The sequence below is a fragment of the Microcaecilia unicolor genome, chromosome 2 (assembly GCF_901765095.1).
Source record: "Microcaecilia unicolor chromosome 2, aMicUni1.1, whole genome shotgun sequence".
Classification (NCBI taxonomy): domain Eukaryota; kingdom Metazoa; phylum Chordata; class Amphibia; order Gymnophiona; family Siphonopidae; genus Microcaecilia; species Microcaecilia unicolor.
Genome location: NC_044032.1, coordinates 623,319,221 through 623,345,917, shown reverse-complemented (window position 1 = coordinate 623,345,917; position 26,697 = coordinate 623,319,221). Strand labels below are relative to the sequence as shown.

The following is a 26,697-nucleotide window of genomic DNA, read 5'->3' as shown; positions in this document are numbered from 1 at the left end:
ACAATAATCAAGACGAGAGGTGATAAGAGTGTGGATAAGGGTTTCATACCTCTGATAGGAAAGACTTTGCTGAAACTCAACAAGAACGTGGAACCATGGTCCTGATTGCGCCATACTGGTTCCCTCCTCTTCTGGAGTTGTCCTCCGAAGAACCGTGGGGATTGAAGTGTTTTCTGACCCTCATCACGCTGAACCAGGTGTCACTTCTGCATCCCAACCTCCAGTCTCTGGCTCTCATGGCTTGGATGTTGAGAGCCTATAATTCACTTCCATGGGTCTTTTGGAGGGTGTCTCCTGAGTCTTGCTTGCTTCCAGGAAAGGTGTTACTCTTTTAAATGGAGGAGGTTTGCTGTCTGGTGTGACAGCAAGGCCATAGATCCCCTTTCTTGTCCTACACAGATCCTGCTTGAATACCTTCTGCACTTCTCAGAGTCTGGTCTCAAGACCAACTCCGTAAGGGTTCACCTTAGTGCTATTAATGCTTATCAGTGTGTAAAAGGTAAGCTTAACTCTGGACAGCCTATAGTTAGCTTTATAAGAGGTTTCTTTTGTCAAAGCTACCTGTCAAACCTCCGCTAGTGTCATAGGATCTCAATGTCGTTCTCACCCAGCTGATGAAAGCTCCTTTTGAGCCACTGAATTCCTTCCATCTGAAGTACTTGACCTGGAAGGTCATTTTTTTGGTGGTCGTTACTTTAGCTCTTAGGGTCGGTGAGCTTCAGGCCCTAGTAGTAGATGTACCTTGTACTAAATTTCATCATAACAGAGTAGTTCTCAGCACGCACCCTAAGTTCCTGCCGAAGGTGGTGTCGGGGTTCCATCTGAACCAGTCGATTGTCTTGCAAGCATGTTTTCCCCATCCTCATGCCCACCCTGCCAAAAGCAGCTTGCACACCTTTGACTGCAAGAGAGCATTGACCTTTTACATGGAGCGGACAAAGCCCTTCAGACAGTCTACCCAGTTGTTCGTTTCTTTTGATCTCAGCAGGAGGGGAGTCTCCATCGGAAAGGGCACAATTGCCAGTATCTAGCAGATTGCACTTCCTTCACTTATGCCCAAGCTGGGCTGACTCTGGAGGGTCATGTCAGAGCCATGGCTGCATTGGTGGCTCCCTTAAAGTCAACTTCCATTGAAGAGATTTGCAAAGCTGCGACGTGGTCTTCAGTCCACACATTAACATCACACTACTGCCTTGAGCAGGATACCCAACACGACAGTCGGTTTGGGCAGTTGGTGCTGCAGAATCTGTTTGGGGTTTAGAATCCAACTCCACCTCCCTAGGCCCGTTTTCTTCTGTTCCAGGCTGCACTCTCAGCTAGTTGTATATAGTTTCAGCTTAGCCTAGTGGTTAGTGCAGTGGATTTTGATCCTGGGGAACTGAGTTCGATTCCCACTGCAGCTCCTTGTGACTCTGGGCAAGTCACTTAACGCTCCATTGCCCCTGGTACAAAATAAGTACCTGAATATATGTAAACCGCCTTGAATGTAGTTGCAAAAACTTCAGAAAGGCGGTATATCAAGTCCCATTTCCCTTTCCTCGCCATTGCGAGGCCCATTTGACCAGTGTTTGTTGTTTTGAGTGAGCCTGGATGCTAGGGATACCCCACTTGTGAGGATTATTTCAGCCTGCCTAGGAGAAAGCGAAGATGCTTACCTGTAGCAGGTATTCTCCGAGGACAGCAGGCTGATAATCCTCACAAACCCGCCCACCTCCCCTTGGAGTTGTCTTCTCTCTCTTTCTTTTACTTGTGACTGAACTGAGGAGCGCATTTGCAGTTAGATACGCGGCGTGCTAGAAGGCTGCAGCAAACCTTTTTGCTTTTTCAAATGCCGGTTTCCGGGACGGCGCGGATCGCCGACCCACTTGTGAGGATTATCAGCCTGCTTGTCCTGGGAGAATACCTGCTACAGGTCAGTATCTTCGCTTTATATGTGTGCTCCATCTCCACTTACATCTTATGCTATGTATTGATACTTTAATGTGTTCTGTGTTGACATTGTAAATAGCACAACATGCCATAATACCTTATTGTTTGAATATTTTTACTGTTGTAATTGTCTATTGCCTGCTTCCAGCTTATTCTTGCTGTCCACCACATTGAGTGAATTTCTTTAAAAAGGCAATAAATCCTAATAAAATAAAGATCAGTGATTGTAGCTCATTTTTGTGGTCTGTCGACATCTCAGATTAAGGCTCAACAGCCAGTCCAAAATTCTTCTGCTTAGTTAATGAATCAGTGCAATCTTAGATAGCATTTCTCCCCCTTTTTAGCTGAGTTGCACCGGTTGCTCATTAAGTGGTGAGTTTTATTTAAGATCTGGTTGATTTTTTTTCAGGCGCTCCAAGGGAATGATCCATGTTATGTGATAAAATTGTTTGCTGCTGCAACAGAGGGAGAAGATATTAACCTTAGGTTTTCACCACTATCTCATTCATGTTAACCTGTCAGTCCATTTTTTTTTTGTTGCCAATCTAAGTATTTGGATTGCCCTGATCTAATGATTTCTGAGTAGAACAGAGAAATTATTTTTGTAAGAGAATTAATACCATGGTTTTGTCAGACATTTGTTATGATATGATCTTGGTGTTGCTTTAAGGATTGCACATTGAACTGTTTGGGGCGTATGAGACACAAGCTGTTTTTAAGGGTTATTTCTAACTACTGTTTTATTGTTTTTGGAGACGGGGTTTATGTTTGTGTTTTTATTCTTAAGATGCTATAATGTACTTAAATTGAGGTTGTGCTTGGATGATGTGGAATATTAATAATTCTTAAGTGGAGAACAGTGAAAGGGGTAAAGAAGGGGGCATGAGGAGAAGAGATAGTTGGATGGGTCTGAAGGTCTGTTGCTTATAAGGGATGTCAAGGAACACCTAGGCACCCACCTGGAGTTATCCCATGGCTACCTGAAGGATCTATCCCCAGCACAGCTCAGGTCTGCCTGCACATGCCGCTTGTGCTCTACACTAGCTCTCTTCTCCCACCGACTGGGTCACAACCACCTCTGGGCGAGTCTCCCGCTCTCAAATTACCCCAGTGACTTCTAGGTTACTGGGGCCACACCCCCAGTGGTCCCACAATTCCCAGAAAGCACTCGCAGACCCAATACACAAACTACCAGAATTCTTTGTCAGTCCAGACAGAGAGGCAATAAGCAATTATTTATTGTCTTTAAAATTTGAACAATGAACAAAAAAATGTGCAATCGGCAAACAATAACGGGTAACTGAAATATGGATCAATTATAACCTTAACTAAACATTTGCATAATGTCTAAATAGTACCTGGGACGATCAGGATATATAACTGTTCACAGAGCCTCAGCAAAGAGATCTGTCTCTCTCTTTTCCCTAGCTAAGACTGGAGGCAAAACCAGTACAATTGAAATGAAAAAAAAAAAAAAAGCTCCTGGGCCAATCAGAACCCAGTCAACAACAACATTTGAATAACGCTGATTGCGTCACTCAGGCATTTCCGTATCTGTGTTAAGGAAAGAAAGGTCAGTTCTTTGTAACAGCTTAAAACATAACATGCACCACCTGCTGGCCAAACTAGAGAAATGCATTGCCAAGACTCAATAAAGGCAGTTTACAGGCTTAAAACACACTGTTCTGTCACAAGGGGCCAAAGTGAAGTGCTGATGACTCATTTTGTCTTTTAGGAACTGGAAAAACCACATTCATTAGGATGCTGGCTGGGCGACTGAAACCTGATGAAGGAGGTACCTCGTTAAAAATCTCAGCAGTATTTAGAGATGCTGGATCTTAACTGCTCTTTTTTTGACAGCTGTCTTCTCTTGCAGGTGAGGTACCAGTTCTGAATGTGAGTTACAAACCACAGAAGATCAGTCCCAAATCAACAGTAAGTTGTTTCTTTCCATTTGTTTTTCTGTGTATTTGAAAACAATTTATTTTCCCAGGCCTTATCCAGTGCTGTTAGATTGTCAGTGTCTTTCTCCAATGCTAGCTTATCTACTGGAGATTTTAGTGGGCCTGGATGAGTTGTCTTCGTTCTTTTTACATTTGGTTTTTTTTTTTATTGTACTTCCTTGTGTTTTTGATCCCAGTTGGTTTAGTGCAAATGCAACCTAGTCTTAAGAAGTCCTTATAATTTTAGATTAGTTGTTCAAAGTTTGGTTATGACATGCTTTGACTATTGTAATGGTTTAATGTTGGGTTTGAATAAGAATCAGTTGAAAGCTTAAATAGCTCAAAGTGCTGCGGCAAGAATTGTCTTTGGTTTTTCACAGTTTTACCACATTACACCTGTGTTGAAACTTCATTTGGTTCCCAATAGAACAAAGCATAATTTTCAAAATCTTATTATTGGTGTTTAAGGTGTTAACTTAGTTTTGCCTGTTATTGTAATAACATTGCGAATTTATCAACCTGTTAGGATACTTTGGTATTGTCAATAAACTCGAATTGGATGATCTAAGCTCTAAAATGAATTATTTACACATCCTCATTGAGAGTATTGGAGAATTGTTAAGTGTTCAAATGAAGCATGAAAACCTTTTTATTTCAGCAGGCCTCCGGATGTTAATTTTAAAGAGTATATGGAATGTATGGAGAAATATAACATCAGTATGCTTACAAGTCCAGTTTTCATTGAGATATTGCATTATGTTTTACTGTATATATTTTATATATGAAAGCTTTTTTTTGTTATTTTATGTTGTATACTTTATTATATGTTGATTTGTGCACTGCCAAGTACTTTTGGATTATGCAGCTAATAAATATTTCAAATAAATAAGATTTAAATAATTGTACTAGAAAACAGCCAGTCAGCTTCTTACATGTCATGAATTTTATACCCTGTCCTCCCCAATGAAATGGTACCTTCTGTATCCCTTAGGAAAACAGCGAAGATGACTCAAAAATGAGTAGATGATGCTTCAGAGGATCTATGAATTTATTTTACACCAACCAAGATTTGACACAGCTGTGTTTCAGCCAATAAGGCCTGCCTCAGGAGTCTGTTTACAAAAACATAAAACTTAATATAAGAATATGCATAAAAACAAAAAAGAACACTTATAGATATATAAGAAATAATAACAAAGAAAATAATGACACAGTTTTCTAGGAATGGCCACTATACATGAAAATAAAAAATATTTTAAAAAATCTTAGTCATATCTTAGTAATACAAAAATAGTGCATCTTCAAAATGTAGCTTACATACATGTGACATAAAAGATGAAAACAAATATGTGCAAGCTATATTGAAATTTTAAGCAAAATAACTTCATAATATTAAAAACAATGATAAAATGAATGAGCAGATATATACCTCCTATATTTTGAAGATACACTATTGTATTGCTAAGATATGACTTTAAGGATTTTTTTATATATTTTTTTCATGTGTAGTGGACATTCCCAGATAACTGTCAATATTTTACTATTTCATTATTTATTTTTTTATATCTAAGTATTCTTTTGTTTTTTATGCATATTCTTATATTAAATTTTATGTTTTTGTAAATATACTCCTGAGGCAGGCCTTATTGGCTGAAACACAGCTATGTCGAATTTTGGTTGGTGTACAATAAATGCATAGATCCTCTGAAGCATTGTCTACCCATTTTTGAGTCATCTTCACTGTTTTACTAGTGTTTAAACTGCAAGGACTTGTTTCTTCAGTGTGCACATCAACTTTCTGTATACACCATTTATCCTGATTTAGCTTTGCTGACAGACAAGTAAAATACACAGATGTTAGGACTGTGCCATCAAGTAAAGATGGCAATTACATCAAGAAATCTGGTTTTCATTTCTCGGGGGAAGGAGAATAGTAAAGTTGTATTTTAGCCCACTTTTTCCAAATAATTGCAACATCTTTAGAATTTGGGTACGATAATTTCATTGCTGAGATTGTTTACAGTATATGGGTTGCCAAGGCAGCTAGAAATGGTAACTTGTCTAAGTCACAAAGGCTATCAGTGAGAGAACTGGTATTTGAACCTGATTCATAGCCTTATTGCTCTAACCATTCGTGTCTTTGTGTTTTGATCCAAAGGCTTCTAGTGTTTAAGCATTCTCTGACATTTTGCAATGACTTGGTTTGTGGATAGTTGCAGCACAGATGGACAATCCTGCCACTAAATCATGACAAATTTGTTTCTACACATCCAGAACGAGAGGGTAACTTGAGGTATTTTTTCCTTGACTCCTATTTGAACAGGGAAGTGTACGTCAACTGTTGCATGAGAAGATTAGAGATGCCTATACTCATCCACAGTTTGTGACTGATGTGATGAAGCCCATGCAGATCGAGAACATCATTGACCAAGAGGTATGGCTGCCTTACATGACACCTTTTACTTGGATAACTTGCTGAATGTTGAGCAGAGTTTCTGTATTTCTTTGCCTTTCTTGCTGTTCCCTCTGACAGGTGCAGACATTATCTGGGGGTGAGTTGCAGCGTGTGGCATTGGCCCTCTGTCTGGGCAAACCAGCTGATGTCTACTTAATTGACGAGCCCTCAGCATACCTTGATTCTGAGCAGCGTCTAATGGCTGCAAGAGTCATCAAACGGTAATCTCTTCCTTTTCCCTGTGTGCTAAACAGAGATATGGAGGCTTTCTGGTTCCTTAAGTTTTCCACCGTGAATACATAGTCTCAAACCATTAACACTGTAATTGTTTTTCTTCCTCTCAGCTTTATTCTCCATGCCAAGAAAACAGCATTTGTAGTGGAACATGACTTCATTATGGCCACCTATCTCGCAGATCGTGTAATCGTATTTGATGGTGTTCCATCCAAGGATACAGTTGCAAACAGGTAAGTTCAATGGTTCACTGCAGAAACAAAAAAAAAATCATTGCATTGGTTAGTTTTGACTGTTTCTAACTAATATAGCCAAGTGATAATAAAACAGATATTTGTTTTGAAACTTATCAGACACAAAACATGGAGAATTTCTATCTGGCTTTTCTATATAACCTTCTGTTGGATTTTCTCACAGTACATTTACATTTGGTGACTTGTTGGGTGAAGATTTATTGTAGATTTGGAAGAGGATTCTCAAGATTTTTTTTTAATGTAGTTCTAGGTGACCTTAACATTCTTGGTGCAGACTGATCTTGAATATTTTTCTCCATCAACCAGCAGGATGAGTCAGCTATCTTGGTTTGCTTTCCCAGAGCTCTGAAGAAAGCAGGTTTTTCTGAATATGTGCTTGATTTCACATATAATCTCCACCTCATGAGCTCTATCAGTTTTAATTCACCTCAAACACCTTTTTTTAGTCTCACAATATTTTCTTACTTGTTGCTCATTTATTTCATCCTCCTGAGTTCCCCTTGGTGCCTCCCATTCACACAAAATACAAATGATTTTCTTATCCTTCCCTCTCTCAAAATTGAGTTCTGCCTTATGGACTGTTACTTTGATACATCTGGAGGCTTCAAGAAATGTTCTAAAATTAATTAAATACTTAAGAGAGCCAGGGAAGGCAGAGTTAAAATCTCACTTTGGCTCTTTGTGACCTTGGCCAAGTCACTCAAACCTCTAGTGCCTCAGATACAAACTTAATTCAGGTATATGAGATATACTGTTATCCCCAGGGGGCTTACAATTTATCTTGCCTTGAGGGATAACTGATAAAGGCTTGAGCTAAATTCAAAATTCCTTCCCCTTTAAAAAAAAAAAAAAAAAAGTTACATTCAGATACAATAGGTATTTTCCTGTCCTTGAAGGGTTTATAGTTTGTACCTTGACACATTGGATGCTTAAGTGTCTTGCTCAAAATCACAAGGAGTGTGAGAGAGGAGAGCTGGTGCCCTACCTAGAGCTGAAGAGCAGTGGCTCAAGGAGGTCCTATAGGGGCATCCATCTATATTGGCGCACCTGTGACGTCATCACAGCACCAGAGCTGCCGCTTTAAATTAGAATATCTGTCTTTGCAAAGTATTCCTTACACTATGCTTGACATTCAGTTTAAACCAGAGTATAGAACATCACTATGAGAAGACTCCGATCTAATGCAATAATTAAACAAGGGAAAATAGCTTACGTTTCAGATGTGCTAGACAGGAGTTTTTGCCTTGAAAACTGTGAGTCTGTTCTCAACCAGCTCTCTCCCCATGCAAGAGAGAAGCTGGGAGGAATTTGGCAATATGCTGAGTAGTAATGCTATTTATACTTTTACACTGTGAAATCTTGATCATGCAACAGAATACAGTATATGCAGTTTCAGTTCACAGAAGAGATATGCTGCAGACTAACTCTTCAGACCCGATAGAGAGAAAGGGGGGACAACTTGCCCAGCAAACTAGAGAACAAGGCAAGCTGCACCCTACGTCTGGAATAAACTTCCTGAGCCCCTACGTCTTGCCCCATCCTTGGCCACCTTTAAATCTAGACTGAAAGCCCACCTCTTTAACATTGCTTTTGACTCGTAACCACTTGTAACCACTCGCCTCCACCTACCCTCCTCTCTTCCTTCCCGTTCACATTAATTGATTTGATTTGCTTACTTTATTTATTTTTGTCTATTAGATTGTAAGCTCGTTGAGCAGGGACTGTCTTTCTTCTATGTTTGTGCAGCGCTGCAGAAATGCTAAATAGTAGTAGTAGTAGTAATAGAAGGAATCCCATAAGACATAGAACTGGATATCTGCTCTGAAAGAAGAGTCTATTACACGGAACTACAGGATTACAGGGATTTGTAGTTCAAGGGCACAGTGCTATTTAATTACAGATAATGTAAGCTGATACAAACAATGCGTAATATGTACATACACAAAACAGCCTGCCTCCATGCAAGTAGGGGCAGAACAGTATTACAAAAATCAAAATTCCCATCCACTAGACAACTACAAGCTCTAAACTATGTATTAAGTCAGGAAACTCATAAAAATATAACTGTTAATTCCAATAATAGTAATAATTATTGAAGAGGAACCTCAGATTTATTTATCACCCAGTGTTTATCCCACAAGGGTTTATCATGGGTGAAGTCCTTTTTCTTTCAGCAGCTCCCTAGTACACTGCTAGTGCTCAGTGTGGTGTACGAGACTTTAGTATTCTATAAAAGTCCATAACAATGAAAGTAATCCAGATAATTAAAGTCATGAAAGTCACTCAAATGTAGCAGAAAAATTTTTTGAGTCGCACGTTACGGTACAGCATTTGCTCCTTGAGGCGAACTCCTGGTGATCTGTTTAAGCTTCAGTATGGCACACAATTTTATAACCACTTAGTTCATCACCTTGATACTGAGTCAAACATTATTTAGTATTCTCCGGCACTTTGGAAATGTCTATTTTTTTTTTTTCTCTCAAGCCACGTTTGCCTCCTCAGGTATGTCTCCTCCCTTCTGTCCAGCCCCTCTTCTCAAAAAAGAAGGCACTAAAGGTCTGTCATGAAACGTCTAGCATCCACCTGGGGTTAACCCTGTGGCCACCTGGGGGGTTTGCCCTCAGCAGTGCTTAGGCCCGCATGTACCTGGGCATGTGCTCTACATTAGCACCCTCCACTACACCAACTGGGTCGCACTTGCTTCTGGGCAAGTCTCCCACTCAAGTTATTCCATGGTGATTTCTAGGTTCTCTGAGGACAAACAGCTTCTGTATTCTCACAAGTGGGTGATGCTGATCTGCGTCGCACGGTACGGCATTTGCCATAGCTAAAAAGAGAGCTTTGTGGAAGGCAAGCTGCGCTTCACCATGCATGCGCGAATGCCTTCCAGCTCATCGAGCGAATGTGGTCTCGGTTCTTTTTTCACGTGAGGAGAGGATGTTTTTCTTGCCCTCTCATTCACTCAGTCTAGAGAGCTATTTTTCGTGCCTTCCGGCTGTTTTTTTGTTTTAATAATTGTGCTCTTGTTGGAATTTACCTTTCCTTTTTTTTTCCTTAGAGTTGTTTTGTTCGCTTTTAAATTTATTATTTTTCTGTTGTCATCGGACCACTTGACTTTGGCCGGGACTTTCCCTTTTCTTTTTTGCTCTTCCTTGCCCCTTTTTCAGGCACCATCGCGTCATTTAATTTAGCCAACAATGTTTTTCCATCCATATCCACGAAAGATTCCCAGTGGCTTCAAGCACTGTACCCAGTTCAATTGGGCAATCTTGGGGAGGGAAACCGATTATTCTTGGTTTCTGCAGTGTCTTCAGCCTGACCATAGCCATGCTAACTCTGTTCTCTGTCTTAGCATGAAGAAGAGGACCCAGCTTCCCTGAGAGGCTCTATGAAAGACGATTTTTGGAGCCAAGTCCGGTTCATCGAGATCGAAGGTGTCGGCATCCAGCATCGCATCGGGAGCGTCTGTAAGCATGGCTGCTACTAGACCTGTAGACACTGGATGCAGTGAAGCATCGAGTGGGTCTCCACCTGCCTCAAGGCATCCTGCTGTGCAGGGCTCCCAGAACCATCCATCGTTGGACCCGACCCTGAGACAATGTGAGGATTCGATGTCATCCTCATCGGCATCGAGGAGCCACTTTGGGCCAAGGACAAGAAGCATAGTCATCGGTCACCCTCGATACATGGCGCCAGGAGCTCCAGGGCGTCGAAGGACTCAGCACCCAAGAATTGTCAGCACTGGGAGGACAGCTCCCCCCTCCATATAGGAGTTGCAGATGTGTATGTCTCCTAGCAGCTGACATCCAGCTCCTGCATCAATCCCAGCGGTTCTGCCATCTGTGCCTGAGCTGGCACCCCAGCCTTTTCTGGTATCGGCCCTTGAATGCATCTGGGCCTTGCTTCCTGAGCTGCTGGATGGCCTTATGCAACGGTGTGCATTGGCATCAGGGGTGCTTGTGCCTAGCCTGCTTCTTCTTGTGGCTCTGCTTGGCCTCAGCCTGTGGTGCGGCCTCTGCCGGTGCCGCCTGCGACACCGGTGTCAACTGCCACCCAAGCTGGCACTCCCTCGACATCTGTGGAGGAAGCTTTGCCGGAGTCAGGAGTCGGCTTATCAACGCCACTCTCGAGGGCATAGTTCCTCGGCACCAAGGCGGGTTCGGTCTTGACAATCTCATCGAAAGATACTGTCTGAAACCGAAGAGAAGCGCTCATGGGATTCAGAGGAGAATCCCGGGTACTTTTCTTCAGATGAGTCTTATAGGATCCCCTCTGAACCCTTCCCTCCACCTGAAAGGAGAAAGTCTCCTCCGGAAAGCCTTTCTTTTCCATCTTTTGTAAAGGAAATGGCTGTCAAGAAGAGGAGCTCTCATGGGATTCAGAGGAGAATCTAAGTTATTCTCTCTGAATCCTCCCCTCCTCCCCTCCACCTGAAAGGAGAAAGTCTCTTCCTGAGGGTCTTTCATTCCCTTCTTTTGTTAAGGAAATTGCTGATGCTATTCCAGTTCCTTTGGAAATAGAGGATTAGCCCAAGACCACGATGCTCGAGGTACTAGATTACACATCTCCTCCTAAGGAGACTGTGACTGCATCTCTCTACAAGGTACTCTGGAAGTCCTTGTCAGGAACTAGGAGTCCTCTCTGTCAGTCCCTGTTATGCCCAAGAAGATTGACACCCAGTATTGACTCCACACTGCACCTGGTTTTGATAGGCCTCAGTTGCCTCACAATTCCATAGTGGTGGAGTCTGCTCTCAAGAGCCAAGAGTTCCAGGGACTATGCCTCGGCGCCCCCAGGCAGAGAAGCTAGAACCTTGGATTCTTTTGGGAGGAAGGTGTACCAGGCTTCAGTGCTCATTTCTCGTATACAATCTTACCAGTTTTTCTCAAGTGTCTACTTGTGAAATGCGGTGTGTCAGCTGTCAGATGTGGTTGAGACGCTCCCTCCAGAGCAAGACGAGCCTTGTCGCCAGTTGGTCAAGCAGCAGAAGGTGTGTTGAAAGTTCTTGGCCAAGGGCACTTCCGACACTTTTGATGTGGCATCCAGATCTCTGCTTAAAGTATAGCAATGCTCAGGCTCTCATGGCTACGTGTTTCTGAATTGGACAGTCAGTTCAGCAGCAGTTGGCAGATCCCCCTTTTTGGAGAGAGAAGGTTGAGAAGATGGCTGACCAAATCAAAAAACACACTGATACCATCTCTTCTCTCTCCCGCCGGGCGTGTTCTGCATCAGCCACCTCAGGAGGACTTTTAGCAAACCAAGGAAGAGTTCTTAGTACTATCCTAGTCGTATGTACAAATTTTTGGCTCACCAGCCTACTCAGGCTCAGCCCCAGTGAGCCCGTCAACAGCTTGTGCCTAAGGCCCCTGCTGCTCCCCAGGCAAACTAAGGGATGAAGTTATTACTGGCTCCAGCAGACATAGCCAAGTGTCCCAGATGACTGGCCAGTCGGGGGGGGGGGGGGGGGGAGGAGGTTAAAATGTTTTCACCAAAGGTGGCCTCTTATAATCTCCAACCTGCGGGTTCTTCAAATAGTCCATCCCTCAGTTGGCATCTCAAACCTCCAAATTGCCCGCCAAGAGTTCATTCATTCAGCTGTCAGCACAGGCAGGTACTTGCAGAAGAACTGTCTGCCCTTCTGAAGGTCCATGCTGTCAAACCTGTTCCACCAGGGGACGAAGGGCAGGGCTTTTATTCCAGGTTCTTGTGCAGAAGAAAGCAGGGGGGATGTGACCCATCCTAAACCTAAGGACCCTGAACAAATGCCTAGTCTAAGAAAAGTTCAGTATGGTTTCCCTGGGCACCCTTCTCCCAATGATTCAGAAAAACGATTGGCTATCATCACTCGACTAAGGATGCATATACTCAACATCACGATACTTCCAGCCCACTTTCAGAAAAGACTCTACTAAGAGATGCTGTTCTTTCAAAGTTTGCCATCTGGTGTGAGAGCGAGGCCCTAGATCCCCTTGCTTCCCCCTTCACAGACCCTGCTTCTACACCTTTCTGAGTCTGATCTTAAGACCAGCTCTGTAACCTCAGTACAATTAGTGCTTATCAACGTGTAGAAGGTAAGCCCATCTCTGGACAGCCTCTGGTTGTTTGCTTCGTGAGAGGTTTGCTTTTGTCAAAGCCCCCTTTCAAACCTCCACCAGTTCCATGGGATCTCAACGTCGTTCTCACCCAGATGATGAAAGCTCCTTTCGAGCCACTGAATTCCTGCCATCTGAAAGTACTTGACGTGGAAGGTCTGTTCTTGATGGCTGTTATCTCAGCTTGTAGTCAGTGAGCTTCAGGCTTTAGTGGTGGTTACACCTTATACTAAGTTTCAGGGTGGTCCTCCACACTCACCCAAAGTTCCTGCCGACCTCGTGCCCATCCTGGCACACCTTGGACTGCAAAAGAGCATTGGCTTACTACATGGAGCAGACCGGACCCCACAGACAGTCTTCCCAATTTTTTGTTTCTTTTGATCCCAACAGGATGGGAGTCACCATCGGGAAATGCACCATTTCTAATTGGCTGGCAGATTGCATTTCCTTCATGTATTGTATTGTATTGTAACATTTATACCCCACACTTTCCCACTTATTAGCAGGTTCATGTATGCCCAGGCTGGGCTGGCCCTAGAGGGTCTTGTCACGGCTCATAATGTCAGAGCTATGGCTGCGTTGGTAGCTCACTTGAGGTCAGCCTCCATTGAACAAATTTGCAAGGCTGCGACGTCGTCTTCAGCCCACGCATTCACATCACACTATTGCCTTGAGCAGGATACCCGACACAACAGTCGGTTTGGGCAGACAGTGTTGCAGAGTCTGTTTGGGGTCTAGAATACAACTCCACCCTCTTAGGTCCATTTTATTCTATTCCAGGCTGCACTCTCATTCAGATTGTATATATTTTCAGGTTAATCTGCATTATGTCCTTGCCGTTATTAGGCCCAATTGACCAATGTTTGTTTTTTGGCAAGCCTGGATGCTACGGTTCTCTACTTGTGAGAATCTATAAGCCTGCTTGTCATCAGAGAAAGCAAAGATTCTTACCTATAGCAGGTGTATTCTCCATGGACAGCAGGCTTATAGATTCTCACAAGTGGGAAATCCCTAGCATTCAGGCTCACAAAACAACAAATATTGGTCAATTGGACCACGCAATTGCAATCCCTCCCACCTCCCTTTGGAGTTGCCCCTTTGTTGTTTTTACTTTATTTTTGCTGTAGTATTAAACTGAGTAGACCATGTTCTCACAGCGCCCGCGTACATGCAAGGTGGGGCATGTCTTGTGCTCCACAATGCTCCACTTATACTCGTTATAAGTCCTGTACCGGGCGTCACCCCTTGTGAGAATATAAAGCCTGCATTCCTCGGAGAATACCTGCTACACTTTATGGCCAGAAGATGCCAAGATTAATCAACAACAGAGTCTCTAAAAGCAGGGCGGAATTTCTGTAGAAGAGAGAAGGTGTAGTGATCAGCTGTATATACAGGTACCAATCCTTCAGCTGCATATCATCATTCCTTCGCAGAGATTTGTAAAACAGATGCTCTGGACCATCCTCCTTCACCAAATGCAATAGAATCAAACTGCTAGCATTCCAGTCTTTGAAACAAGTCCATTTCCTAAATGAACTTGGGAAAAATCCACAATTCCAGGAATAACATGTATAGAATGTTAGTACGGTTGGGAAGCTCGCCAGGTGCCCTTGGCCTGGATTGGCCGCTGTTGTGGACAGGATGCTGGGCTCGATGGACCTTTGGTCTTTTCCCAGTGTGGCATTTCTTATGTACTTAGAATGCTTGGTAGAAAATAAGTGTTACCCAAAATTGGGAAATATTCAGAACAGCAAACTGGTAAATGAAAAGATTTACAGAAATGAAAACGGCCCATCGCAAGGCTTGAATCAAAATATATTTCAGCGAACGCAGTAGTCTTGGGGCGCAGTGATGGATCATGTATGGCAATGACAAATCAGTACATAAAGTAGCTTCAAAGTCAACATCACAAAAGGTGGAGTTATGAAAAATCCGGTCTGATAAATCTCATATGGCAGGCAACGTTGTAAGCTTTCAAATCGGGTAAGTCCAAGCCCTTCCTCCTGTTTTGACTCAGAGATGCATGAGGACGCTTTGTACCTCACAAGAAACGCCGAAGCAATCTGTTCTAGTGTTGCAAATCTTTAAAATGAAGGACAAGCTATGAATTTTATAATGCATACATCCACTTTGGTAGTACAATCATTTTTATTAAATGAATTCTACCCCACAGGGAAACAGATAAAGGGTACCAGCGCTCACAGAGTATCTTCGTCTCTTGCAAAAGAGGAGAAACATTGCTGTCATATAAAAGAGCTAAATCCCTTGGGATATATAAGCCAGAGAACTGCACATCCATCACAATGGAGAAACTCCCTGCCACCTATAGACCAAGCCATCTGTAAAGGGAAGGGGAAATTCTTACTTGCTAATTTTCTTTCCTTGAGTTCCTCTAGACCAGTCTAGAACCCACCCTTGTTAGTTGGATGGTGTTACAGTCCACTTTGTTGTTTTTGTTCAGAAAGAAAACAAGTTGATACACATAGTTTCATGCATTTTTTTTAATTAAAATGTTTCTGGGTTTTTATTTTTCATGCTACTGCAACATTAATTGCGCTTGCAAATTTTTGTTAAACTCATGTCTTTCTCTTGGACTCATGGGTTTCTACAATTAGGGAGAACATTCTTTACTGCTTTGTTAGAGAAATACTAGCTGGCTTGAATACTTGTGGGGATATCATAGCTTGTTAGTTCTCAGTCTCCACCTGCTGGTAGGGGGTGCACATACCTACTGGTGTGGAGGGACTCAACAAAAGAAAATTAGCAGATAAGAATTCGTTTCACCGTATTGACATTCCTCTCAGTTCTTGTTATACTCAGTCTGTTAGGATGAAAGAAATGCAGTTGCCAAAATAACCTTAGTAAACTGGCTAGCAGACTGCATATCTCACTGCTATAGCCTAGTAGGATTGCAGCTAAACAATCTGGTGAGCTATCTCGTTGGAATTTAAACAACATTGTTGGTCACATATGCACAGTTTCCATTGAGGATATATGTTGAGGTGCAGTATAGCCTTCCATTCACACCTATACATTATTGTTTAGGCCAGTTATCTTGGACCACTTTTCAAGCAGAGGCCACTTTGGCCCCCAAAAAGCTTCACTGTGAGAGCTGGACCATTGCTGACAAAAGTGACCAATGCAGTAGAAAGGGTGGGGGGGGGGGGGGCTCATCCCCCTCCAAGAACATGGCCAGCCAGGCTGCTCAATCAGAGCACTGTAATCTGCTCCTCCTGTATACATGTCCTCCTTCTTAGCATTTCTTCCCCCCCCCCCCCCCCCCAACACTACACATACACACATATGCACTCTCTGTCAGTTTCCCTCAACGACCCATTTTCCTTCCTTCACCTCAGGAGGCCTGTTGCTAGTGCAGCCTCTGGAATAGCTGTTTTGTTTTGTTTTCCTTCTGGCACCATACAATACACATTCAGCTTGAACCAACCATATGATGCACAAATTCCTGGGAGTGTCAGAGAACTGTACTTAGGGTGGTTGAGAATTGTCTCAAAGAACACTTGTCTAGACCATCTATGGGAGAATTAGAATATATTGTATTAAATGAAAAAAATAGTTGTAATAGGTATTTGTGAGACCTGGTAGAAGGAGGATAACCAGTGGGAGGGACACTGTCATACCAGGATACAAATTATATCGCAGTGATAGGGTTGATAGAATTGGTGGAGGGGTAGATTTGTATGTTAAGGAGGGTCTTGAATAGACTAAAAATTCTACAGGACATGAAACACATCTTGGAATCCCTATGGATTGAAATTCCATGTGTAATGGTGAAAAGATAGTACACTCCTCCTAGTGATAGAAGTGTACTACCGTCCACCTGGCCAGGATGAAGAGACAGATGTAGAAATGTTATCAGAAATTAGGGAGGCAAACTGGGGAGCACAATAATGGGTGATTTCAATTTCCCCGATATTGACTGGGTAAATGTAACATCAGTGTATGCCAGAGAGGTGAAATTCCTTGAAGGAATCGAGGACTGCTTTATGGAGCAGCTGGTTCAGGAGCCAACAAGAGGAAGAACAATTCTAGACCTAGTCCTTAGTGGAGCGAATGATCTGGTGCAGGAGGTAATGGTGCTGGGACCTCTTGATGAGTGATCATAACATGATCAGATTTGATATAATCTCTGGAGTCAATACATACATGAAATCCAATACGTTAGCATTTAACCTTCAAAAAGGAGGCTGTGATAAAATGAGAAGAAAGGTGAAAAGAAAACATAGAGGAGCAATTATGAAGGTCAAAAATTTACATCAGGCTAGATGTTGTTCAAAAATACCATCCTGGAAGACCAGGCCAAATATATTCCATGTATTACAAAAGGAGGAAGGAAGACCAAACGACAGCCAGCATGGTTAAAAAGTGAGGTGAAGGAAGCCATTAGAGCTAAAAAGAAAATCCTTCAGAACATGGAAGAAGGATCCAACTGAAAATAATAGGAAACTGCATAAAGAATGGCAAGTCAAATGCAAAGTGCTGATAAAGAAGGCAAAGAGAGAGAAGATTGCGTTGGAGGCAAAAACGCATAATAAAAACCTTTTTAGGTATATTAAAAGTAGGAAGCTGGCAAAAGAATTGGTTGGACTGCTAGATGACTAAGGGGTATAAGGGACACTCAGGGAAGACAAAGCTATAGCGGAGAGATTAAATGAATTCTTTGCTTTGGTCTTCACCAAGGAAGTTGTGGGAGAGATACCGGTGCTAGAAATGATATTCAGTGCTGATGAGTCAGAGAAACAATCAAATCTCTATAAAACTGGAAGATGTAATGGGGCAATTTGACAAATTGAATAATAGCAAATCGCCAGAAACTGGATGGTATACATCCCAGAGTATTGATAGAATTGAAAAATGAGCTTGCAGAACTATTGTGGAGTGGAGGAGTGGCCTAGTGGTTAGTGTGGTGGAATTTGGTCCTGGGGAACTGAGTTCAATTCCCACTTCAGGCACAGGCAGCTCCTTGTGACTCTGGGCAAGTCACTTAACCCTCCATTGCCCCAGGTACAAATAAGTACCTGTATATAATATGTAAGCCGCGTTGAACCTGCTATGAGTGGGAAAGCGCGGGGTACAAATGTAACAAAAATAAAGAATTGTTAGTAATTTGTAATTTATCTTTAAAATCAAGCATTGTACTGGAGGGTGGCCAATATAATGCCAATTTTTAAAACAGGTTCCAGAGGTGATCTGGGAAATTACAGACCAGTGAGCCTGACAACATTGCTGGGTAAAATGGTAGAGACTATTATAAAGAACAAAATTACAGATCTTATTCAAAAGCATGATTAATGAGACAAAGGCAACATGGATTTAGTGAAGAGAAATCTTGTCTCACCAATCAAATACATATCTTTGAAGGGGTGAACAAACGTGGATAAAGGTGAGCCGATCAATATTGTGTATCTGGATCTTCAAAAGGCATTTAACAAAGAATCTCCAGAAAATCATGGGATAGGATGTAGCGTTCTATTGTGGATTAAAAACTGGTTAAAGATAAAAAACAGGGTACAGTTAAATGGTCAGTATTCTCAATGGAGAAGGGTAGATAGGGTTCTACAGGGGTCTGTGTTGGGACCGCTGCTTTTTAACATATTTATAAATTATCAAGATATGGGAATAACTTGTAAGGTAATTAAATTTGCTAATGAAACAAAGTTATTCAAAGTTGTTAAATCGCGAAAGGATTATGAAAAATTGCAAGACGCTGGGAGACTGGGCATCCAAATGGCAGATGATGTTTAATGTGAGCAAGTGCAAAGTGATGCATGTGGGAAAGAGGAACCTGAACTATAGCTACGTGATGCAAGTTTCCACAATAGGAGTCTTTGACCAGGAAAAGGATCTAGGCGTCATCTTTGATGATACTTTGAAATCCTCTGTGGCAAAAAAAGCAAATTGGATGTTAGGTGTTATTAGGAAAGGAATGGAAAATAAAACCAAGGTTGTTACAATGCCTGTGTGCATTTCTGGTCACCACATCTCAAAAAGAGATATAGTGGAATTAGAAAAGGTACATAGAAGGGCAACGAAAATGATAAAGGGAATGGGACGACTTCCGTATGAGGAAAGGCTGAAACGGCTAGAGCTCTTAAGCTTGGAGAAAAGACGGCTGAGGGGAGGTACGATACAGGTATATAAAATACTGAGTGTAGTGGAACGGGTAGATGTGAATCGCTTGTTTACTCTTTCTAAAAATACTAGGACTAGGGGACATGCAATGAAGCTACAAAGTAGTAAATTTTAAATAAATTGGAGAAATTATTTCTTCACTCAACATGTAATTAAACTCTGGAATTTGTTGCCTGAGAATGTAATAAAAGTAGTTATCTTAGTGGAGTTTAAAAAAAGGTTTGGATAGCTTCCTAAAAGGAAAAGTCCATAAGCCATTATTAAAATGGACTTGGGAAAATCCACTGCTTATTTCTAAGATAAGCAGCATAAAATGTACTGTTTTCGGATCTTGTCAGGTGCTTGTGACCTGGATTGGCAACTGTTGGAAATAGGATACTGTGCTTGATGACCTTCGGCCTGTCCCAGCATGGCAACACCTACTTACTTATGTAGAAAATATAGTGCTTTTAGAAAAGTAGTTCTATAAAGCCTATTCATGTGGTATTCCACTTACTAATTGCTATATCCGTAAAACATGTGTAGCTATTTACAAGTACATGTGAATTAACATCTCATAAAACAATTCAGAATAACAGTTCTAAAACATTACTATGTATTTAAGGAAAAAAGTCACATGCCATGCATTTAACTAATGTGATAATTGTGGATCTCTTTTGCATTAAATTTGTATAATTTCCTACAAATACATCATTTCAAAATAATAAGCCAGAGCTCCTTCCTCCCAGTAGTCAGTTACCCAGCCCCTGATGCTTCTTTCAAGTTTTATGCCTGTGAAAAGAACCATGTTTTGACTTCCGTTCTAAAAAATAAGATCCTTTTGCATTATAGTGGGCTGCTACCAAAAATGCCTTTTCTAATTGCTAAAGTTTTGGCTAGCTATTCCATTACTGTGCAGTTCCCTCTGTTGGGGTTATTTTCTTTATTCATGCTCAGCAAGTTCCATATTTTGATCAGTGGAACAGTCAGTAGTTATCAGCCCGTGATTTTAATGATGATCTGGGATGTAAATGGATAAATTTGCTTTAATAATGAGGAGCTTCTTCCCTAATTACCTTACATTGAGGCATATTTTCAAAGCACTTAGCCTTCCAAAGTTCCATAGCAACCTATGGAAGGCTAAGTGCTTTGAAAATATGCCTGATTCTGTACTAAAATCTTTAACAGACGGTCTGTGTTAGTGGTAGCCACTAACTAATGCTTTTTAATCATCATTGCCACAGTAGTTTGTACTATTTATAGTCTGGATTTCAGCTTTTGATTTCATCCCATATAAACTAGATTGCAATAATCCAACTGCGAGATGACCATTTTACTATTACCTGCATTATTTGTCCGATTTTCTTTTGATAAATATTATACATTTACTGATCTTGGTATAGTTATCTTCAATTGAACTGCTAATCAGTGAAGTAGTTATATATAGTTAATGTAAGAATAATGAATCCAATCAATTCGTGTAGCATTTGGCAAAATGAACATAGGTAGACATTTAAATTTATTTATTCTGGATTTATGATATTAGTGTGGGAGATAGCGAGAAATCCCGTTGACTACGATATTCCGGTAGCCAAGAGTAAGAACCTTCCCTTGTTACATCACCATACAAGTTCTCCCTTTTAGAAAACCTGCAAACCAATTTAAAACTGGCTAGGCATTGGTGCAACTCACAATTGCCCTTACAAATTTAATAGTGAACTACTTAATTTTGTTAGGTGTAATCACATCAAACTGGGACTATATGTAGGCCTGTCTTGGTTCTCTGTAACCAGTCTGTACTAATCCTTCCCTAATTCAAACCAAGAAATCATTAGCTTGGAGAGCTACATTTTTCTGAGTTATTTTCCTCAGGGAAGGGAGATTTTATAAAGACCAAAATTCTGTTTAAAACTGAGTTGAGGGATTTTTTTTTAATAGTTTGACTGAGGTTCTTTTCATAGACTCTGGTAGCACCTCACCCTCCTTATTTGAAGCATTAGCCATAGCCTATTTTCATATGCCTTCCTCTGATTCTTTCACCAGAGTAAAGGATCCAACTGAACATAATTTGAGTATACTCACTCACACAAAGATTTATATAGATATATAGATTTATATATATATAGATATATACAGATATATATTGATATAGGAAGAAATGAGTCTACAATGTAACTGACTCCATTTCACCATTCTTATCTAGCAATCCTCTCTCCTCCTGTGTATGATCTTAATGGGGCAGGCTCAAACTCTTCACAATCATATTCTTCTTTGAAATAGTAAAATCATCACAACATTCAGTAAGATCGGAGTGAACTGGTTTATTCACAGTTGATGTAGATTAACTCAGAAACTAAAGTAAGTTGAGTTAGGGCAATCATTAGTCATCTCTTGGGTGGCAGCTTGTTGATGGGGAAAGCAGAATTATGTACTTGTTATAGCGAGTATGTATAGTATTAGTAAGTATGTATATGTCCAATTCTCTGTAGGAATTGGACATATACATACCCATATTCCAGCAAAGGGGGTTGGGAAGTTCTGAGCTCTGCAAAGACTGAGGGGAGCTCATGAGGTGATAAGGCTGCAAGAAATGCTGTACATTCTCAGGAAAACCTGGCTGTTATGAGCACTGTGAAAGCTGTACGTGTCAGTACTGTGACAAGTCACACAATTGTTTGATTTATTTTGCTGTCTACAGAGAACTCATTTACAGGTAAACAGCTTTGCATTCTTTAAATTAGTGGTACATTGTAAATTAATAGTATCCTGTATTTGTCAGTTTCTCTCTGGTTTCTTGTTTCTTGCATTATAAAGTGGTGTAGGGTCCAGATATATCCCTTATGGACCTATGCCTTCAAATGAAAAAGCAAAGGAAGTGGGGAAATATGTATATTTTCAGCTACCTATGGTGTTCTTTTGGGTGGTGGCGTGAGATGTAAATAAGTGCATGCATTTTGTGTTTGTAGATAGCTCTTTCTCATCATCACTAAATAGTTCTATGTACTGTTTATATATTTTAGTCCTCAAACCCTCTTGGCTGGTATGAATAAATTTTTGTCACAACTGGAAATCACTTTCAGAAGAGATCCAAACAACTACAGGCCAAGAATAAACAAGCTTAATTCAATCAAGGTAAGAGCAGAAGTTGATTGAGTCTGTCAGTTGTTTTCACATATGTTCAAAAAGGAGGATGGAACTGGAAATTCACATGATGTGCTAGGAAGAGTTAGTATTGTGCAAAACAGCTCACAGGAATACTCTGTTTTATCAGCAGTGGTATTAGCTGATTATTATTTATTGCATTTGTATCCCACATTTTCCCACCTATTTGCAGGCTCAATGTGGCTTACAGAGTTTGGTTATGACATAATCATTCCATGATATCAGGCTTTTATTCCTGAGACACTATCTGATTTTTTGTTTTTATTATTGTTGCTCAAATGTCAAATTTTAAATACATAAAATAGGAGTTTGCAGTAATAATAGGGTAGTCCTTTGCACTTAAGTCCAATTTTATGCATGTCTCCCTTGACCTATTCTGTAATCTTCTTGTACTTTTGATTAAGCTAATTTGACAATTTTTCTGCTTAGCTTTAATTTTTAAAAAGTGCACGTTCTGGATAGATATTGTACACACCACCAGAAAGAGGAGAAAACGCCTCCCTCTCAGATATGATGTGATGCAATAGCAAAAAATAGAGGAAGAAAACTACAATGAGGAAATGTAAATCTGTTCAACAAGTAATCTTTTCTTCAAAAAATCTTCAGGAGGAGATAACATCAGAACAAGGTGAATATAGTCTTGGGACCTCTTGTAGCCCACAGCTACTTCAAGTCCGAGACTTTTATCAAAGTTTCAAATCATTTGTTACTCCTCCTCCACCTAATGCACAAAAATGTTCATAAAATTTATATAATTTGAAAACGCTACAGCCAGTAATCCAACAATCTTTGTAGTAGTTTATGGACACTTTTGTGATGACCGTAATAGAGTAGGTGGTGATGGAGTAACAAATGATATGAAACTTTGATAAAGGTCTCGGACTTTGAAGTAGCTGTGGGCTACAAGAGGTCCTAAGACCTTATTCTAATATCTCCTCCTGAAGGTTTTTTTAAGAGATTACTTGTTGAACAAATTTACATTTCCTCATTGTGGTTTTCTTCCTCTATTTTTTTGCTACTGGTTAGAGATTGTGCCAGGATGGCAGACCCAAGTCTTTCTGTTGCGATTTTGGGGAAGCGTTATCTTTTAATGATACACTGAGCACTACCACCTGAAAATTTTCAGTCTTAAAGTTGTGTACTCCTGTCTGCTTCTGGGTGAATAGTATGAGGCAGTTCAGACACAGTAACAGACAAAAGGCAAAGATTAATTCCAAAGGAGTGACCAAGTAATGGATTCATGTGATGAACCAGAATGCAAATGAAAAATTCATAAACTTTGATTTGGGTTATTTGTATTTTTGATTTGGTAAAGTGTTTATGAATTTTTCATTAGTGTTTTGGTTCATCATTTGGATTCAGTATTTGGCTACTGCAGTTCAGTCACAGGTCATAAACAAGGCTACGGCACGAAAACAAAGACTATGCTGTCCTGCTCTCATCCAGCCAAGAACATAGTTGAAAACCATTTTCCACTTTTCATTATACCAATCAATTCCTGTTCTGGAACTGTAGAAGGTGGTGATAAAGACCTGTGCATTTAAGCTATGGAGAGCATTGGGTTATATAAACAATAAGGTTAAAGATCCCACAATCCTCCAACGTCCTGCTTCTGATGTATTTTTCAGTAGGTAGTTGTGATTTTCTTACATAGTAGAATATCCTCTCCATATACAGTAAGAAAGTAGCACCATCTTGGGAATTTATTGATGGTAAACTATACCACTGATCACCTACACAGGATTGATAAGTCCCTTGGAGGGGCATAAAATTAATGTCAGTAGCACTATAATATTTGACTGGACCTTGTACATTACTATATTCTTTAATTGAAAACTGTATAGCTGGGAGAAGCCTAGCTCTTAGTTCAGTTCCTGTTCCTTTTGCCTTAAGGTTCAGTTGATCACATATTTCCCCCTTCACTTTTTCATACTTTGGGATCCTCCTCTTATTCCATGCCTTTTTGAGTTCTGTTACTGTAACAGCGGGTTACGTATGAAATTTAGAATTACTCCTGAGCTGCCCCTGACAGACAACCTTTCATCCTGTTTGTATTCCTAAAAGGGTGGTTCTGAGGTGCTTGTATATTTCATGCCACTGATTGTAGTTACCCAAGTGCCACTTTAAAAATGTGAGGTACTTTTATGAAGCGAGGTTTTTTTGAGGTGTTGACAAATTGCCTTTTTACATGGTAAAGCTCTTTCCATAGTAACTTAATAATCTGATTCATGCTTAAATTTTACTACTACTATTTGTTTCTATAGCACTACTAGACGTACGCAGCGCTGTACACAAAACATGTAAGAGACACAGTCCCTTCTCAACAGAGCTTACAATCTATTCAAGACAAATAAGGGATTAGGGAGTTTATTGTGGGAATAATTAAACTTTATTCCATTTGATTCTAGTTTAAGTTACAGTAGTCTGTGTGTAAAATTTTTAAATGAAAACAAGAGTTCGGGTCCTTAACAGCTCTACATTATTCTCGGTCCCCATGCCAGTTGTAGTCTGTTTCGTGATGACATTTATACTGCCATGAAACATAGTATTCTATTGCTATAGTTTACGAAAAACAGTATCTGTGAATAAAGCAGTATTCCCTTTACTCATCTTCTGTTCTTTTTCAGGATGTGGATCAAAAGAAGAGTGGAAACTATTTCTTCCTGGATGACTAAAATTTATCAGTTGCAAGACTTCATCAGCTCAAAAGAAAAGCTCTGAAACGGAGCTTGTTGATCAGATTATGTAGAAAATCACTGTTCCAGAACCCACAATGCCATTTTTTTTTTGTCTTAACACCAGAGCCCTGTAGCCATCGCCAGTGTAGTCTGAGCAAGAGAATTGCTACATTTTCCATATTTGGTGACCGTATTTTCTTTTCTCAGTGTTCCGAATCTAGGATGCTGCCTGCATAAATGCAACAGAGACACTTTCCAACTTTTAAGGGGTTTAAAATAATGTAATTTATTCATGTACGAATATGCTGACCATTTATTTTTAAATTTTAGGTATCTTTGACAGCAGTTTGAATGGTTTACAAAAAATTATTGATCTAGACCTTTCCCTGTTTTAAAGCACGTGCAAGCCTCTTTGGATGAGACTTTGATAATAAACCTCTATCTAAAGAGTACGTTTGTTTTTTGTTGCTAGTCTGTGATCTTTCATTATTAGTTCTTGTCTGGACTACTTTTTCATGATGTAAATTTCTGTAACTTGTAAGGGAAAATTACCAGGCATTTAGCAATATGAATAGGTAAGATTTTGTTTGGGACCTAAGCAAAAACAACTAGCCAGCCATTACATTTTATTAAGAACACATATGAATACTATTAATGAAAAGTTCCTTACCTTCTCACTGGACCAGTCTGGAACTGACTACTGCTGAGCTGTGATGTCATCGGTTAAGAATCCTTTGTGAGGGCCTCCGCCGCCCCCCGACCAGTCGGTATTGACTCCAGTAGGTGGTAGGATTCCCTTGTAACCTCTGCTGGATTTGTGGGGACAAAATATATATTACCAGAGGTCCACCCTGGCAGTGAGTGAGAGGTATAATTTATCTTGGCACTCTGGATATCTTAAATCTCTCTCTCACTTCCAATGCTTAACCTAACTGTCCAAAAGTTATACTCATGCACACTTAACTGAGAGTAAGGGACAAGGCTCAGATGGTATTATAAAAAGGTAAAGTTGTTTATTTTAGTACTGACAGCAAATAATATAATCAGAGACAATTATGCAAAATCCCTCAGAATGGTGGTAAAGGGTCACAAGTACCCATCTAAGGGAAACTAAGAGAGCGCACTAATCCTGAAATAATAGGATGCCTAACCCCCAAGCAGTCACAGGCACTAAGGAGATAACAGTTCATCCTGACAAATTATATCACTCAGGACACTGGATCAGTAGGCAAATCATGAACAGATGATGATAGATCAGGACCTCAGGAAATCAGGCAGCTGGTTGACTCCCCCAGCCGGGTAGGCGTCTTTACAGGCAGATATGGCCACGGATTAACGAGCCTGTATTCTAGTGGCAGGCTCGGAGCCAGCTGATAACCGTTGTCTAGGTTCTGGCAGATAACAGCTCACGTGCCAACTAGCTGATAACACCTTCAAGGTAAGGGTTTTTATACCCTCTCCCCAAGTCTTAGTGCTAAGTTAACTGGGACATGATGACCAATGCTGATACACTTTTGCTGTTTGTATTTATCAGAGATGTTTTGCCTTTGGATGTCTTCACATTGTCCTCAAGGCCTTCCACAGCATCAAGCCCTTCTGCGTTAGGGTTGACAGTGGCCAAGTCTGTAAAAGGTTCATGATGTAGACCTATTGTAGTGCTTTATGCAGGGGTTTGGCCCTACGGATCAGTAGGATTTTAATTCCATTTTCCTTGGTCAGTAAAAAAAAAATTGAGTGTAACACCTAGGGATCACAGGTTTCCACCCCCCCCCCCCCCCCCCCCCCCCGAACCAACTCTTTTCTTAAGATGTTAGGGTTTAC

General features: G+C 40.7%; 1 protein-coding gene across 1 annotated transcript in view; it reads left to right on the top strand.

The window, feature by feature from the left end:
- Window positions 1-25,328, top strand: part of ABCE1 (ATP binding cassette subfamily E member 1) — a 91,236-nt gene extending 65,908 nt beyond the window's left edge. Inside the window, exons 12-18 of the mRNA XM_030191679.1 lie at window positions 3,665-3,724; window positions 3,806-3,864; window positions 6,196-6,306; window positions 6,406-6,548; window positions 6,672-6,794; window positions 22,057-22,168; window positions 24,826-25,328. Of these exons, the coding sequence (XP_030047539.1) occupies window positions 3,665-3,724; window positions 3,806-3,864; window positions 6,196-6,306; window positions 6,406-6,548; window positions 6,672-6,794; window positions 22,057-22,168; window positions 24,826-24,873 (656 nt within the window). The 3' untranslated portion in view covers window positions 24,874-25,328. The remainder of the gene's footprint in view (window positions 1-3,664; window positions 3,725-3,805; window positions 3,865-6,195; window positions 6,307-6,405; window positions 6,549-6,671; window positions 6,795-22,056; window positions 22,169-24,825) is intronic.
- Window positions 25,329-26,697: the final 1,369 nt, after the last annotated feature.